The sequence below is a fragment of the Mya arenaria genome, chromosome 8, assembly GCF_026914265.1.
Source record: "Mya arenaria isolate MELC-2E11 chromosome 8, ASM2691426v1".
NCBI classification, from domain to species: domain Eukaryota; kingdom Metazoa; phylum Mollusca; class Bivalvia; order Myida; family Myidae; genus Mya; species Mya arenaria.
In genome coordinates this window covers 34285793-34302183 of record NC_069129.1, presented here as the reverse complement: position 1 = coordinate 34302183, position 16391 = coordinate 34285793, and the positions used below count along the sequence as shown (strand labels likewise).

Sequence of the window (16391 nt, the reverse complement as noted above, 5' to 3'; positions counted from 1 at the left end):
AATCATCTGACCGGGGTGAAGTTATTGGGGTCAATGGACAATTATGAAAAATGACCCTTAACTTCAACATGTATTGGGATGATTTTCTGAAAAGATAGGTGCAGTAAATCTGACCGACAAAACATCAATTTGGGGAGAGGTATATTATTTTAACAGTTATTTTTTTTTTACAGTAGTGGCCCTGAATCATTACAGTGTCACATCATGTTTAAGGATGATTTCTCTTAAGAGGGGGGGAGGGGGGGGGGGGGGTCAGTGCTGCTTGGGAAAGGTAAGTAAGGGGATTTAAAAAACAGTTTTAATGGCTGGCCAGTCATGTTTTGTCCTTCTTTGATATGTAAGTATGTGCATGTGAGTCAGTAAGGTCATTTATAGTATTTTTGGCTGACATGTGTATCATTCCACAATCTTTATTCTAATTGAATGAATTACGTTCAACAAAAGCCATGCAAAACAGTGTGTACTTGTTGTACCTGCTCCATTTAGAATACATTCCAATCAAGGCATAATTAAAGATGCAACAGATAACGTGTAGATAAGAAGGGTCTAACAGTCAATGTTAAGCTATTGACATTACCTCCGTGGGATTAATGAATAAATTGGAAATAAACAATAACAATTTTTTTCAGCATGCAAACAAGTTGTTTGAGTTTCCTATTGCAAGAAATATCAAATATATGTACCACATTATTATGTTAAATATTAATACCAAAGTGCCAAATATTGATACCACAAATTATTTACCTTATTCAGTATGTGAACAAATGTCACTAGCAATCTTTAATGGTAAATAAAAGTTAAAATAAACGTCAAAGAATTTTTACATGCATTTTGGCATTGCATGTAAAACTCTTTGAGCTGGAGCTCAAACCTTCCTAAACATGTTTTGAATACGTAGAAATCTGTCAACCAGGATGCGAATACTCCAGGGGACAGTTTTCAAAAATGACCCCACCACAGTTGGGGTCATATACGATTTGGTCTTAGTTGGATAAAAAATTGACGTAGCCCTGAATCTGATTGTTGGTATAAATAACCAACATATAAGTTCAAAGAAGTATAGCCATAGGATTGACTATGTCTAATATTGAATACCACCCTTGATCAACTTTTAACACACAGAAGGGTTTATAAAACTGGGTCAAAGATAACTGCCAAGAAGTAAGTATCAAATAGTGCCACATATTATTGTGTTAAATATCTAATGCCAAAATGTGATATAATATATGTGTTGGCCTGAAACTGTAACTTCTACCATGAGACTCAATACATGTTTGGGCCAAGCTGTAGCCTCTACAGTGAGACTCGATACATGTTTGGGCCAAGCTGTAGCCTCTACGATGAGACTGGATACATGTTTGGGCCAAGCTGTAGCCTCTACGATGAGGCTCGATACATGTTTGGGCCAAGCTGTAGCCTCTACGATGAGGCTCGATACATGTTTGGGCCAAGCTGTAGCCTCTACGATGAGGCTCGATACATGTTTGGGCCAAGCTGTAGCCTCTACGATGAGGCTCGATACATGTTTGGGCCAAGCTGTAGCCTCTACGATGAGGCTCGATACATGTTTGGGCCAAGCTGTAGCCTCTACGATGAGGCTCGATACATGTTTGGGCCAAGCTGTAGCCTCTACGATGAGGCCCGATACATGTTTGGGCCAAGCTTTAGCCTCTACGATGAGGCCCGATACATGTTTGGGCCAAGCTAGCCTCTACGATGAGGCCCGATACATGTTTGGGCCAAGCTAGCCTCTACGATGAGGCCCGATACATGTTTGGGCCAAGCTGTAGCCTCTACGATGAGGCCCGATACATGCTTGGGCCAAGCTGTAGCCTCTACCATGAGGCTCAATACATGTTTGGGCCAAGCTGTAGCCTCTACCATGAGGCCCAATACATGTTTGGGCCAAGCTGTAGCCTCTACGATGAGACTCAATACATGTTTGGGCCAAGCTGTAGCCTCTACGATGAGACTCAATACATGTTTGGGCCAAGCTGTAGCCTCTACGATGAGACTCAATACATGCTTGGGCCAAGCTTCAGCCTCTACGATGAGACTCAATACATGCTTGGGCCAAGCTGTAGCCTCTACGATGAGACTCAATACATGCTTGGGCCAAGCTGTAGCCTCTACGATGAGACTCAATACATGCTTGGGCCAAGCTGTAGCCTCTATGCTGAGACTCTTGGACCAAGACTCACCCTCCTTATCATTTTACAATTATTCTTCATTGTTAAAGAAGATAATTAAAACCTGATAGCCTTACAAGACATTAAGTCTTTATACCATCTCAACAGTGGCTTCGAATGGTCGATTTCAACTATTCAAAGAATTTTGTTTAACACTGGTGTGTTTGTGGGCATAATTTTAATCTGAATTAAATTGTTTAGTTCATTGAAGAAAACCTAAAATATATAATAACTATCTTAATATTGAGCGTGAAATATCTCTATACTAACCAATTTACATACCCACACTTCTAAATAACTGACTTTAATATAAAACCAATTAAAAGCTAAATTGAACTTTGGGGTTGGCTTTGTCAGTAGCTGAAACTAGCTTTGTAAAAATTAAATCAGAATCAATCCAGTGGTTCGTTACTGGCATAGACTTGAGTGTAGATTATCCAAATTTCTGATAGCCAGTGTCGGTAGGCTAAAAAATTTCCTTAAAATACCAAAAGAAGCATAATTATGAAAAAAGAACGCTTACAATACCTGCTGGGAATCAATTGTCAAATTTTATGCTAATTTGATATAGAGAAACCAAGTAAATTGTGACTTACAAATTCTCGTACAACTCTAAGTTTTTGCAGATTTTGTCGCATGCCGTAAGTTCTTATTGTATACGGAGTTGCAGAAATCAGATATGGAAGCCGTGCCGACATATTTTCTTCCATTATTTTCTTTCTCTGTTACTTAAGGTATGGTATCTTGAAAGTTTCCATGCTTAAGTTGTAGATTCCAGTTTGGTATCTTTTTGAAACATGTTCAGAATGTAGAAACATGGTCACTTTTTATGATCATCAAACGGAGTCATCGAAGTTATATCGCTACACATTTCATTAAGCCAAAAGCAGCAATTTTAATATTTTTTCCCATTGAGGTGATTTAAAGAATATTTAATATTAAAAAATTACTATTCCATTTTTCATACAAAAAGTCTTAAATTGTTCAATAAAAAGCAATAATACATTAAAAAATATTGCCACAATTCTTCATAAAAACAATTCTTTGATATTCATATCCAAGCACCACTTCTGAGACTTTTCCAAACATTACCCTAACCTATAAACCATTCTTCGCTTAATAAGGAGATATTTTCAGACAAATCAGTAGATGCTACTCACAGATACCCACCCTAGAACTCTAGAAACACAATAAAACCGTAAATATTTACTGCAGAACATTTTTGGTTTAATTAAAAATGACACATTTACAGCTTTTCCATAATTTGTTACCATCATTTGGTCATAAATTCTAGGATCTGAGAGCACATCTTGAAAATTTAAGTGGTCATGGCAAAGAGGGTACCAAATTTAAATACGGTGTAAGGGATGCTTTAGTATTTTGTAATACTTAAACTTTATATCTTAAATTAAATCTACACTTGGATTAAACTTGATTTCCACTGCATGCAATTGCAAAGTTTTTTGTGTTTTTTGGTTCAACCAGGTTGAGAAAATTTAATTTTAAGGAATTCATCCACAAATGTGCATCTTATAGTTGCAAACAGGTTGTACATATCCTACATATAATACAAAAATACTTTGTGCAACATTATAATTACCGCAAATATAACCAAAATATCCTTACCATTTTCCCAACAACAATCTGCTGTCGAACTTGTACACGCACACGTCTAAACGCTTTCTTAAATGTTGCTTTACTTGCCATGTTTTCCTCAATTTTGTTTTCACACTGATTTCCACAAATGTAGCATCAAATTAACTCCCAGTAAAAATACAGAAATTATCAGTCAGCATGGCTACATTAATATCTCTTTTGTCATATCAAAGATGGTAGAAATCAATTAGTGGCGGAATGATAACAAATGTCATTCCCAAGAACTTAAAATGCGGAAGAGTCACAATAGGAAAGTCTCATTGAATTTATGTTTGTCAACTTATTGTCAGGGAAAAATCACTACCTGACTTGCAGGAGACTAAAGCGCTTCAAGCTTTTAAACCCTTTTAGGCAATAATATGGATGTTAACACAGTTTTCCTTTTAATGAATATTATCGACAACAGAACCATACATTACTGACAGCGGAACATGAAACTGTTGCACTTTTTTTTCAAAACAATAATATCTCAACATAAAATATCAGCATGGATGGGAGATTAAAGTCACTAAATGTCCTCAGTCCACTTTACCTAAATATCAGCATGATGGGAGATTGAAGTTACTAAATGTCCTCAGTCCACTTTACCTAAATATCAGCATGGATGGGAGATTGAAGTTACTAAATGTCCTCAGTCCACTTTACCTAAATATCAGCATGATGGGAGATTGAAGTCACTAAATGTCCTCAGTCCACTTTACCTAAATATCAGCATGATGGGAGATTGAAGTTACTAAATGTCCTCAGTCCACTTTACCTAAATATCAGCATGGATGGGAGATTGAAGTTACTAAATGTCCTCAGTCCACTTTACCTAAATATCAGCATGATGGGAGATTGAAGTTACTAAATGTCCTCAGTCCACTTTACCTAAATATCAGCATCGATGGGAGATTGAAGTTACTAAATGTCCTCAGTCCACTTTACCTAAATATCAGCATGATGGGAGATTGAAGTTACTAAATGTTCTCAGTCCACTTTACCTAAATATCAGCATGATGGGAGATTGAAGTTACTAAATGTCCTCAGTCCACATTACCTAAATATCAGCATCGATGGGAGATTGAAGTTACTAAATGTCCTCAGTCCACTTTACCTAAATATCAGCATCGATGGGAAATTGAAGTTACTAAATGTCCTCAGTCCACTTTACCTAAATATCAGCATCTATGGGAGATTGAAGTTACTAAATGTCCTCAGTCCACTTTACCTAAATATCAGCATGATGGGAGATTGAAGTTACTAAATGTCCTCAGTCCACTTTACCTAAATATCAGCATCGATGGGAGATTGAAGTTACTAAATGTCCTTAGTCCACTTTACCTAAATATCAGCATCGATGGGAGATTGAAGTTACTAAATGTCCTCAGTCCACTTTACCTAAATATCAGCATGATGGGAGATTGAAGTTACTAAATGTCCTCAGTCCACTTTACCTAAATATCAGCATGGATGGGAGATTGAAGTTACTAAATGTCCTCAGTCCACTTTACCTAAATATCAGCATCGATGGGAGATTGAAGTTACTAAATGTCCTCAGTCAACTTTACCTAAATATCAGCATCGATGGGAGATTGAAGTTACTAAATGTCCTCAGTCCACTTTACCTAAATATCAGCATGGATGGGAGATTGAAGTTACTAAATGTCCTCAGTCCACTTTACCTAAATATCAGCATCGATGGGAGATTGAAGTTACTAATGTCCTCAGTCCACTTTACCTAAATATCAGCATCGATGGGAGATTGAAGTTACTAAATGTCCTCAGTCCACTTTACCTAAATATCAGCATGGATGGGAGATTGAAGTTACTAAATGTCCTCAGTCCACTTTACCTAAATATCAGCATCGATGGGAGATTGAAGTTTCTAAATGTCCTCAGTCCACTTTACCTAAATATCAGCATGATGGGAGATTGAAGTTACTAAATGTCCTCAGTCCACTTTACCTAAATATCAGCATGATGGGAGATTGAAGTTACTAAATGTCCTCAGTCCACTTTACCTAAATATCAGCATGATGGGAGATTGAAGTTACTAAATGTCCTCAGTCCACTTTACCTAAATATCAGCATCGATGGGAGATTGAAGTTACTAAATGTCCTCAGTCCACTTTACCTAAATATCAGCATGATGGGAGATTGAAGTTACTAAATGTCCTCAGTCCACTTTACCTAAAAAGTTTTAGCTTATGTTTATAACTTAACCCTCATTTATGTTTGCAGACACATAAAGTTCATCATTTCAACTTCAGTTGATTTAAAAATTTGAAAGCTATTTAGCTTATTTGCACAGCTTTAATTTATAATGATTCTATTTTATTAGTAATTTTATCCCAATGTAAACTTTCCACAAAATCAAAGCTCCAAGTTTAACTTCTAACATTTGAATATCTCCCACAGTTGGCAGAAAGTGATATAGTCTGGAAAATACACCACCAAATAATTTCTAAAGGTTATGAATAAAACATGCAAGTATTTTAACTCATTGCGGATTTCTGAATAGCATATTCTCAGATTTCTTCATTTTAGAATATTAATTTTAATTTTTTTTTATGATAATGTATCAATTTGAAAGCTTCAGTAACAAGTTTAATCAAAATCAATTAAAATGCATGAATAAATAATAAACACAATCATGTATTGTATGCATCTCTCAAGTCTGCAAAGCATATTAATTAGGCAAAAGAAAACAATTCTCATGAGCAAAAACTAAGAAGTAAAACAACACATTGTCTGATTATCATATTTAATGCTTCAAAAAGTCAGCCAGCTCTATTTCAATGTAAAAGGGGCATAACTCTGGAGTTACTGAAGCAATTAAATCCACACATTTGATTGAGACATTAATATGTCAATTAACACTGCACCCAGGTTGGGATGAGAAACAATTATTTTTAAAACTTTTTAAACTTTAATCTTTTTCCCTGAAAACATGTAACTCAAATAGCATTGCAATTACAAGTTCATTAAGATCGACTCATTTACTTTGCACATAACTGATCCAATCTTAGCTGGTGGTGTCCAGTTACTAGGATTTCTAAAGCCTACCAATACAAGGGTTTGTGGTTTCAAAATTGTGTTTTCATTTTCAATTCAATATTTAAAACTAGGAAAAATGAAATAGATGTTTTATGCAAAATGTTTCTTAGAATGACATTCAAAATGGATGAAAACAAAATAATAAATATGAAACTTAATCTGATAGGAAACACTGACAATGCACTTTTAGGAAAAATCATTATTGACAGGCAAAAATCAATTCATTATAAAATGTTACAATTGGCACTGCCATCCATCCATTATCTCGCAGCTACATAATTATGTGTGACAATTGGTAATAAATTGTGAGCAGAAAAATATGATAGAAATGAATCAACGAACCTTTTGATTTATTGCAAAAATTCTGCATGGGCCACGCATGTTGCCCATGTCACAAACTATCGATTTATCATATGGAAGGCAAGAGCCCATCTCTTTTATTCTATGGTACATGAGAGGGACAGTCAGGGACTCAGCCCCTCAGTTCCCACTCTTGCTCTATGGTACATGAGAGGGACAGTCAGGGACTCAGTCCCTCAGTTCCCACTCTTGCTCTATGGTACATGAGAGGGACAGTCAGGGACTCAGCCCCTCAGTTCCCATTCTTGCTCTATGGTACATGAGAGGGACAGTCAGGGACTCAGCCCCTCAGTTCCCACTCTTGCTCTATGGTGCATGAGAGGGACAGTCAGGGACTCAGCCCCTCAGTTCCCACTCTTGCTCTATGGTACATGAGAGGGACAGTCAGGGACTCAGCCCCTCAGTTCCCACTCTTGCTCTATGGTACATGAGAGGGACAGTCAGGGACTCAGCCCCTCAGTTCCCACTCTTGCTCTATGGTACATGAGAGGGACAGTCAGGGACTCAGCCCCTCAGTTTCCACTCTTGCTGAATTCACAAAAATTATCGGTCTTTGGCCTAAAAACAACAACATTTGGTCCGGGTTACCCGACCCTACCTACGAAATAGGACCCTACCTGTTTTATAGTCAGTTGGTAAAAAATGATGTCCTAACATAAAGCCTACTATAAAAATAAATTTATTAAAAAAAGTCTACCTTTCCTACCTGTTTTTGAAAATGATATAACCCTAACAAAACCCTTTTTGACCTTATACCAGATTAGGTGGGGTGGGGGCAGGTGTTTTTTTGACATTACGGTAGTTTGTGTGAAGGTTGAGTCTTCCACTGTCACAATCATGGAACAGTTCTGAGAAGAATAATTCTTTCACAAAGAATGTAACTATTGGAAAGTTGATGTATGACAATGATGTCAAACAAGACAGACATTAAAACAACCTTACATATAAGTATGACCTTGACCTTTGACCTACATTCATGGGTCATGTACATGACATACCTTCTTCTCATGACCAACATTTGTTCCAAGTTATACTTATAGATCCCACATTGCATGGCCAAGATGTTTTGCATTTGACACATTGCCTTATCATGGTCACCAACCAACTGAACATTTTGTTCTAAGTCATTTTGAATTCCCCCAATGCACGACAATTAGAAACAGCCTGTACAAGCTAACATTAAACAGATGATTGCAAGAAGACATGTAAGACACATACACGGAAACACTTCCCTGACAACCACTGACTAGCTGAATTGCTACAAGTAGAACATGGGAGGGGAAGGGGGAGGCGTGGGGGCGTAAATATGAATAGCGGGGGCATAGCTACGCCCTGTCTTTTAGACTGTCCTGGTTTTTGTTTTAGTCCTCCTTTCCGGTCAACCCTACAGTTTCCATCATGGAGCTAAGCCAATGCATATAAAGGTAAATTATCTTTGCTTAAATGCATTATTTTATACTGTATACACATATTTCAAATCAAATATGGTCAGGCAATTGTCCAATTCAATAAGATAAATGCATATTAAAAGGATTAACCAGTGCATGTTTTGTCTACTAACCGATTTACCCAGCTAAATATCTATCAAAGGTTAACACTGAATTACCTAAAATATCTAAGTCCAAATAAATACTGTCATCCCATTGGACAAAACATAATTTGCTTATAATCAATAATAAATTGTTATATTTTATATACATAGAATAATAATGCAGTCTGTCCTTAGATGAAGTAATTCACGTGAAGACAGCATGTCTGTTTGATGGTGTTTCTATTTATTGTTTGACAATGTGCCCCTAAATGGAATCACACTGACATTTAACCTTTAAGGCAAGAGGCGGACACTTTTACCACTAGACCGCCATCTTCCTCCTCACCATACATGGATGTGATGAAGTTTAAATGATTGATGAGCGACTATTTGCTGAGATATGCAAACAGTAGTATATTCATTGCTCATCCCACTTTGCACTAAGGCGACAATGCGGTGGCTTGAGAAAGTCTGTTTCAATGCTTTAAAGCATTTTGTTTGTCATTGAAACAAATATAATTTTAAACTACAATTCAATTGGCCAGTTACAGTGAAGCCAGTGCAAACTATACAGGGTGTAAACAGCTTGCCTCTTCAGTAGTTAGTTCCATGTGATACTTAGTTAAAAGAATACCCCAAGTTGCTGGCAGTGGCAGACAGCTTTTCTTTAATGAGACAGGCCATAGATGTTGCATTTAGATAAAATTTACTTGGTTGTTTTGGGCAGAGCAAAAGCCATGATTATTTGATCTTTCAAAACCGTGAAATACTAAGTTCATTACAACAGTAGTATTAAATCAGATCAGCAGGGAATTTTTTTTAGATTCTCACATAAAACATGGGTTGAGGGGGCGTTGTATTTTTTAATTCAAAACTCATGTGGAACATTTGAATTTTGGTACTGAGGAGGCTGTGGGTATTGGCCTCGCAAGGAACACTTTTTCGTGGATAAAATGGAGAACAGTACCGAGGGTGAATAATATTCACCTTCTCCTCCTCAGAAGTGAATAGGCCTTCATTTCCTTTCCGAACTCTGTATAACATATACAATAACATTTTTTGAGAGTCTGGTACCTAAGAATGACAAATTTTGAGTTTCTGTGCTTTTGTGTCCCAAGTTCTTTATAATAAGCCACTGATTATACTGTGTACATTAAGGGAGGAGTAATCAACTGTAACATTGGTTAGCGCAGTGGTTAGCGCACTCGCTTCTCACCAAGGTGACCCGGGTTTGATTCCCGACCTGGGTGCATGTGAGTTTGGTTAGTGGTTAGTGGTCACCAAGCCGGACAATTGGGTTTTCTCCGGATACTCTGGTTTCCCCCACAGCACAAGACCACACTCTCACGCAGTATCGTGCAAACGAGAGTGATTAATATAAGTTGTAATAGCGTGTACTGGTTTCTACCCAGGAAATGAACTCTATTGTGATTCAATAAGATATAAGCTTTCTACACAATCAAGCTATATGGGATGGGATAAGAAAAACAAAACAAACTTAACATATGTAAAATACCTGAACATCTCCGATGACTAACGCCGTGCGGACAATGGAGGACCGTGCACTACCCAACCCATCCGCGCTAGCCTTTCTTGCAAGTTTCTTAAACTTCGCCAACATTCTTGGAAATAATTATCCCTTCTAGCTATAACGAATTATTCCATTTTGGAAAAGAAAACTTCTTACTATCTAGGTTTTATTTTTTAATATTCATTCAATTCCTTTTTTTCAATACACTCCTATAAGAGTTGTTTTTCTTCATAGATCCTTTGAGTTGTAAATAGCATTCTTTTTTCCCAAAGTTTTAACAAATGTCATAACTAAATATGGAACTAAAACATTCACAGTAAAAAAGACAATATCAGCCAATGCTGACACATGTTGGACGTATCTACCTAACAATCCATTTTAAGAAGATAATCCAAAACAGGTATTGTAGTCAGTTAATTAATACACCTTAATCCAAACCATAATCTGCATAAAGACACAAAGAATTATTTCAGCCCATAGTTGATTACAAATCTTAAACATGTCTTTATTTTTTATCCTGGACCATAATACAAAGTGACAAAAATATCCTCTAATACTTACAAATACTATTATGTGCTATAAAATATATTTCTTTCCCTGTCGCTACAAATAGTCTTGACATTTAAAACCACTGTGAAAAACATAAGATTTCAGCAACAAGAATATTGTGTTTCTTGTTCATAACAAAATTCAGCAGAAAAAAATAATCCACAAACTAGTATGATTGTCGATATTCATTTGCTAAATCTTACGCCATGACAAAATCAAATATGACACTATGTCTTATACATCAAGAAAGGAACACTTTGCATTACATATTGTAACTGTGTAGTTACAAGAATTGCAGGTAAATGAGAGAAGAACTGAGAACAAGCATCCAGACTTTCAAAAGTTCATTAATCTTTGATTACTGGATGTTCCCCTGCCCCCACATGTGCAATAATAACATGTTCCTGGGGTAATTCCTCCTGGACAATGCATCCCAGGAGAATGTTAATATTTCATTTGTTTGGTCAATTATGCATTGTTCATTATTATGTATCTAGCTTTAATCAAACTACGTTGAACTTTATCAAACAATCATTGTAATACAAGCAAATAGCAATTAACTAGTACAATTTCACTGTGATGCAGAGTTGAATCAAATTCTGGAATTGAGCCCTGAATCTAATATAATCCGTAACTCACATTTATAAAAAAAGAATCCAGGATATTTTCTAATTTTTATTTGAATTTGTAATAATGTCATCACTTAACTAGAACAGTAAATTTTACCATGGAATGTACTATTAAAAACCTTTGTACAAATATTAAAGTATAATTTTATATACATGAGACTGAAATGGTGAGTAAAGTAATTAATGCTGTATACGGTAAATAAAACTTCAAACTTTAATTTCAATTTCTGAGACAATTCATTCTTTGATATTTTAATTATTTAAACAATTTTGAGCATTAATCAAGAAATTTGATTTGAAACGGAATAATGGAAAATTCATTTAAAGGCACACAACTGATGCAAACTTTTATTTGTTTATTTTATGTATTATCATGTTTAACACATTTGACTTTAATAATAATAAAAAAACATATGATTTGTGTACAGATGAAAAAATATGAGCCCTTATAAATGTCTTTTTATAGCTACGTTGCCTCACATTCCCCTTTCAAAATCTTGCCAAAATGCTGCCAATATGTTTTTATCCATACACATTTTATTGTTTTGATCATTTAAGAAAAAAATAAAACATAATCATGCATGAAACAATCATGCATTAAAAAAATCATTTTTGCATCAACTTATATTGTGCACCTTTAAAAAGAAATATTCAAAATAATAAAAGACTCATCATGATGAATAATTTTATAAAGGTGTATTGATAATTAAATATATGATGATTTATTCATGCATCTCTACAATAGATATGTTGACATGCTTTCTTAAGACAACCCCAATATCCTAAAAATATTTCAAATTCTTACATTCTATACTGTATAGTTGCAAAAACCAAAACAAATTATATCAAGAATGTTACACTGGGAAGGGAACTTTCAAAACAAAAGGGGCTGACGGGACAGGTGTAGGGGAAACACATCACAAAAGTTTTAAAGTTATAGCCATGACATTGACCATCTATTTTTCTATCAGTGGAAAAATAAATTGGGTACAGTTCAGGGCTTTTTCTATAGTACCCACGGGTCCGACTATCGGACCCATTCCCAAAGCAAAATATAAGATATTTTTCCCAATCTTCAGAAAAAAATCCCAATCCAAAAAAAAAAAAAAAAAAAAAAAATTTTTTTTAGAAATTCTTTATACCTGTACTGGTTCATTTTCAACAGTCTAATAAATTATGTGATGTGAAGTTTTTTTTGGTACTTGAACTCAGAAATCATTGATTTTCATCACATTCAGAGATATGAAATTATTTATTGATTGAAATAGATATTTACACCCCAAGGATTGATATTTCAGCCATTGTGGGTCTTTTAAAGAGAAAATAAACTAATATTAAATCATTTCCTAATTCACAGGAGACTAGACAGCTTTTTCTTTTCGCTGTAAAATTTCCCAATTTCCGCATTTTCAAGATGCAAAATTTCCCAAAATGTCTAGGGTCTTTTTCCCAAAATGGGCAGAAAAAGCCCTGGTACTTCACAAGTTCATAAAAGTGTGGATTTCTTTTTACATCTTTTTCATTTTAAGTTAACATTATATTGCACAAGCCAATGAAGCGTTTCAGTGGATGTATTTCTTGATTTGTTCAAGTTATAAGTGGTACCCAGTATGTAAGTCCATTGATATGTTTATCTTGACAACTCTGATTAGCTTATACATGAAGCTGATTAATTTTCTTTATAAGAAATGTACCACAAGTAAACTATTGAAGACCAATAAAATTTGAAAGGGTCAAGTTGTAAGACCTCCTTGAAATCTACTTTCAGTACATACTGTAAGATATGTGTATAGAATTTCACCTTTGTCGTTTATCATTGCTTTATGGGTTTCCAATATTTTATAATACCCTTGATTCAATAACCAAATATACAACTGGTTGCTAGGGGCAATTATGTAAATAAACAAAGTGAAAGTCCCAGCAACAAGGGAGACAACAAGCACAACTCTTCTGAACATTTCAAAAATATTTATCTCAATTAACTCCCTTGATAGCCTCATACATACTATTTATTCTTGCAACTTCTAAGGCCAGGAAACCGAAAATAACCAAAAATGGACTTCAACACTAAATATCAGTATAAACAAATTATTTATATTAATTTCAATGACTTTATGTCTTCTATATTTCATAAAATAAACGTAGGTCAAAACATCATGTCTGTACATTCATAGCACCAATTTAGATATATGATGTTATGACCCAACAAAACTATACTATACACCTGTATTTTATAAAATAATTAAGTTCTACGAAACTGACAATGGATGATCATTATTGAGCACCCATTTACTATTATTCGATTACATTATATTCTACTTTCAGTAAAGTGAAAATATATCTCATGAAACCTTAAGATTGTTAGTCAATGTTGACTCTTGTTCACCTATGGATACAAAATATCCAAATGTGGACAGTCTACAAATTATATTCCAGTGTTCATGCCAATGTCGCCTACGGGCCTACACTGGGTATGTGCCCTGGTAACACATCTTTTGCATAAACCTTGCAACAACACCGTGTTGAAGTATGTTCAACAACATATCTATCCAAATATCCATAATAATTTCAAACGAATCCTGGACGAAAGAGTCAGCAGAGATGAGAATAAAACTTTACATCTCGCATCGAGGCGTCATAAGTTGCCAATGAGACCAAGGTGAATTGCATACAACACTGTAAACCATGTTTTGGTTAATTGTCATTAGTAATTTTGGAATTTGTAAACCGTGCTTTGGTTAATTGTCATTAGTCGGATTATTCATACGATTGGCATAACCAAACAAGAGTACCTGTAAAACATGTCAGTAAACTTGTGAAATCTAACCTTGTAGACCAATTTCAGCAAACCTCTTTTGAACAATTTAATCTTTCATCTAAGGGTAAAATGTATTCTCTGTTTAAGTCTGATATTAAATTTGAGGAGTACCTTAATATTTTACCCAAATCTCTACTTTTTACATTCTTGCATTTCCGCACTAGTAATCATAAATTCCCTATCAAAGTCGGTAGATGGAGACAGAATGCTATACCACATGTCAATAGAAAGTGTACGTTTTGTAATCTAAACGATATCGGTGACGAACTGCACTTTTTACTTACATTTTTTATATCCTACCAGAAAAAAATACGTAAGTAGTCGTTTTTACTCAAGACCTAATGTCTTACACTTTAGTGAAGTTTTAAATTGTAAGAACCCAGATACCGGAAAACAGCAATTTTTGTTAAAATCTTAGTTAATCACTATTAAACGAATCTGATCATGTATTTTATAGTTTTTCATTTGATATCTCATAACTATATCGATTATATTGTATCCTAATTCAAATAAATGAATTTGTTTTGTCATAAAAAAATAATACTATTTAAACTAACCACATTCCCCGTACTAATTTTATTTGTTTTGTATAATGATAAACTCTAAACCTGTTGTGAAGCCGCCATTAACCCACATATCTATACCTGTGTTAACATATATATATTGCGTTTTCACATGCTTTTACTTAAATGTAAACTGTGATATAATAAAAGAATATTGAGTTGAGTCGAGTAATTTTGAAATTTGTATAACTTAATTTATAGAACTTGTTCCACTTTAAAATTCTTGATATTACAAAAAATTTTGTCTCACAAATATTGATAAGATGGCCCCATTCTTTTTTAGTCTTCCTATGACAATACATCAGAAACTCTTGGATCACAGTTAATCAGTGCAAAAATAAGGCTGAACTCTGAAACAGATTCAAATAACCTCACCTGCATAGCCATTAGTCTCTCAGGCTGCACGTAGGTGCTTGTTTTTTCTCCCAGTAACGTTAAACGTGCTAACTTTTCGTCCAGCACCATCCTTATTTTCAGAACTGATTCGCCGCCTATCGAACTTCCCCAGTCCTTTTTCCGTACTAACTTTTCTACCAGCAGCTGTTGCATCCTGACTAACTTTTCTCAAAGGACGGGATTCGTCTATTGTAGAAAGTTGTCCATCCCCAAAATTTGGGGCCTGTAGCGCAGAGCTGATTTTACGAGTCCGTTTTTCTTGACTCATTATCAACAATTAAGCCTCCAGTATTTCAAATCGTAAAATGTATTAGTTCATTCCATTTTCATATTCTATTACATTTTCAATTCCATAAAGATATTTTTATATAATAAATAAGAAAACAGTTTGGAGATTCACATAAATATTTTCACTTCTCTGCTAATAAAATCAAAAACATGAAATTACAATGGGTGGAGAAAATGAAACACTGCAAGTGTAAACCAGTTCCATAGTTGAAGAAAACTCAACCAAACTAAACCAAAACTTATTGAAATTTTAAATAATTTACAATGAAATAGAAGGGGTTTTTTTGTATGTTTTTATCTCTGTATATTTAAAGAAGAAACCTCTGGACATATTAAACTAGAAAAAAGTTTTATTGCATCTTTAAGATTAGAATAATCCAGTCAGCAATGACAAGCATATATATGTTTTTCAATCAAGAGCAATTGTGCTCTTTTGCACTCTTCCATAAATTACTGATAAGACAGAGTGAAGAACCAATCCCTGATTTACACCCATCTGACAAATGAAAGAACAATTATGATATATGTGTTTGAAAAGCAAACAATTACCACTGTATTTCTGTCTTTGTAACTTTAATATTGATAGAATTCATCAATACCTATGAAACACAGTTTTTAAGCAATAAATCTCTTTAACCTGCTTAGGAACTTGTTGCTTAGAAAGAAAAATGTCAAACTTTTAATGTTGACCAATAATCATTCAGCAAGCATAATTGAAAGAAAAATAAAGATGTCATCTAATAAAAAAAACAACTCCTATTGTTTTTCATTCACATTAAGGATAAGAGTAATATACAAATAATGAGAATATATTCCCGTTTGAAATTTCTATTTACTATAAA

The 16391-nt window shown here is 34.6% G+C and overlaps 1 protein-coding gene across 5 annotated transcripts in view; it reads right to left on the bottom strand.

Moving 5' to 3' along the window:
- The window catches only part of LOC128242771 (dynein axonemal heavy chain 5-like), a 113063-nt gene that overhangs the window by 79044 nt on the left and 17628 nt on the right, over positions 1–16391 (bottom strand). The window contains exon 1 of one of the 5 annotated variants that reach the window (XM_052960081.1): positions 10292–10513. The exons of the other annotated variants lie outside the window; for them this stretch is intronic. Within the exon in view, the coding sequence (XP_052816041.1) occupies positions 10292–10396 (105 nt within the window). The 5' untranslated portion in view covers positions 10397–10513. Of the gene's footprint in view, positions 1–10291; positions 10514–16391 lie in introns of those variants that run through there. 5 annotated transcript variants of the gene reach the window in all.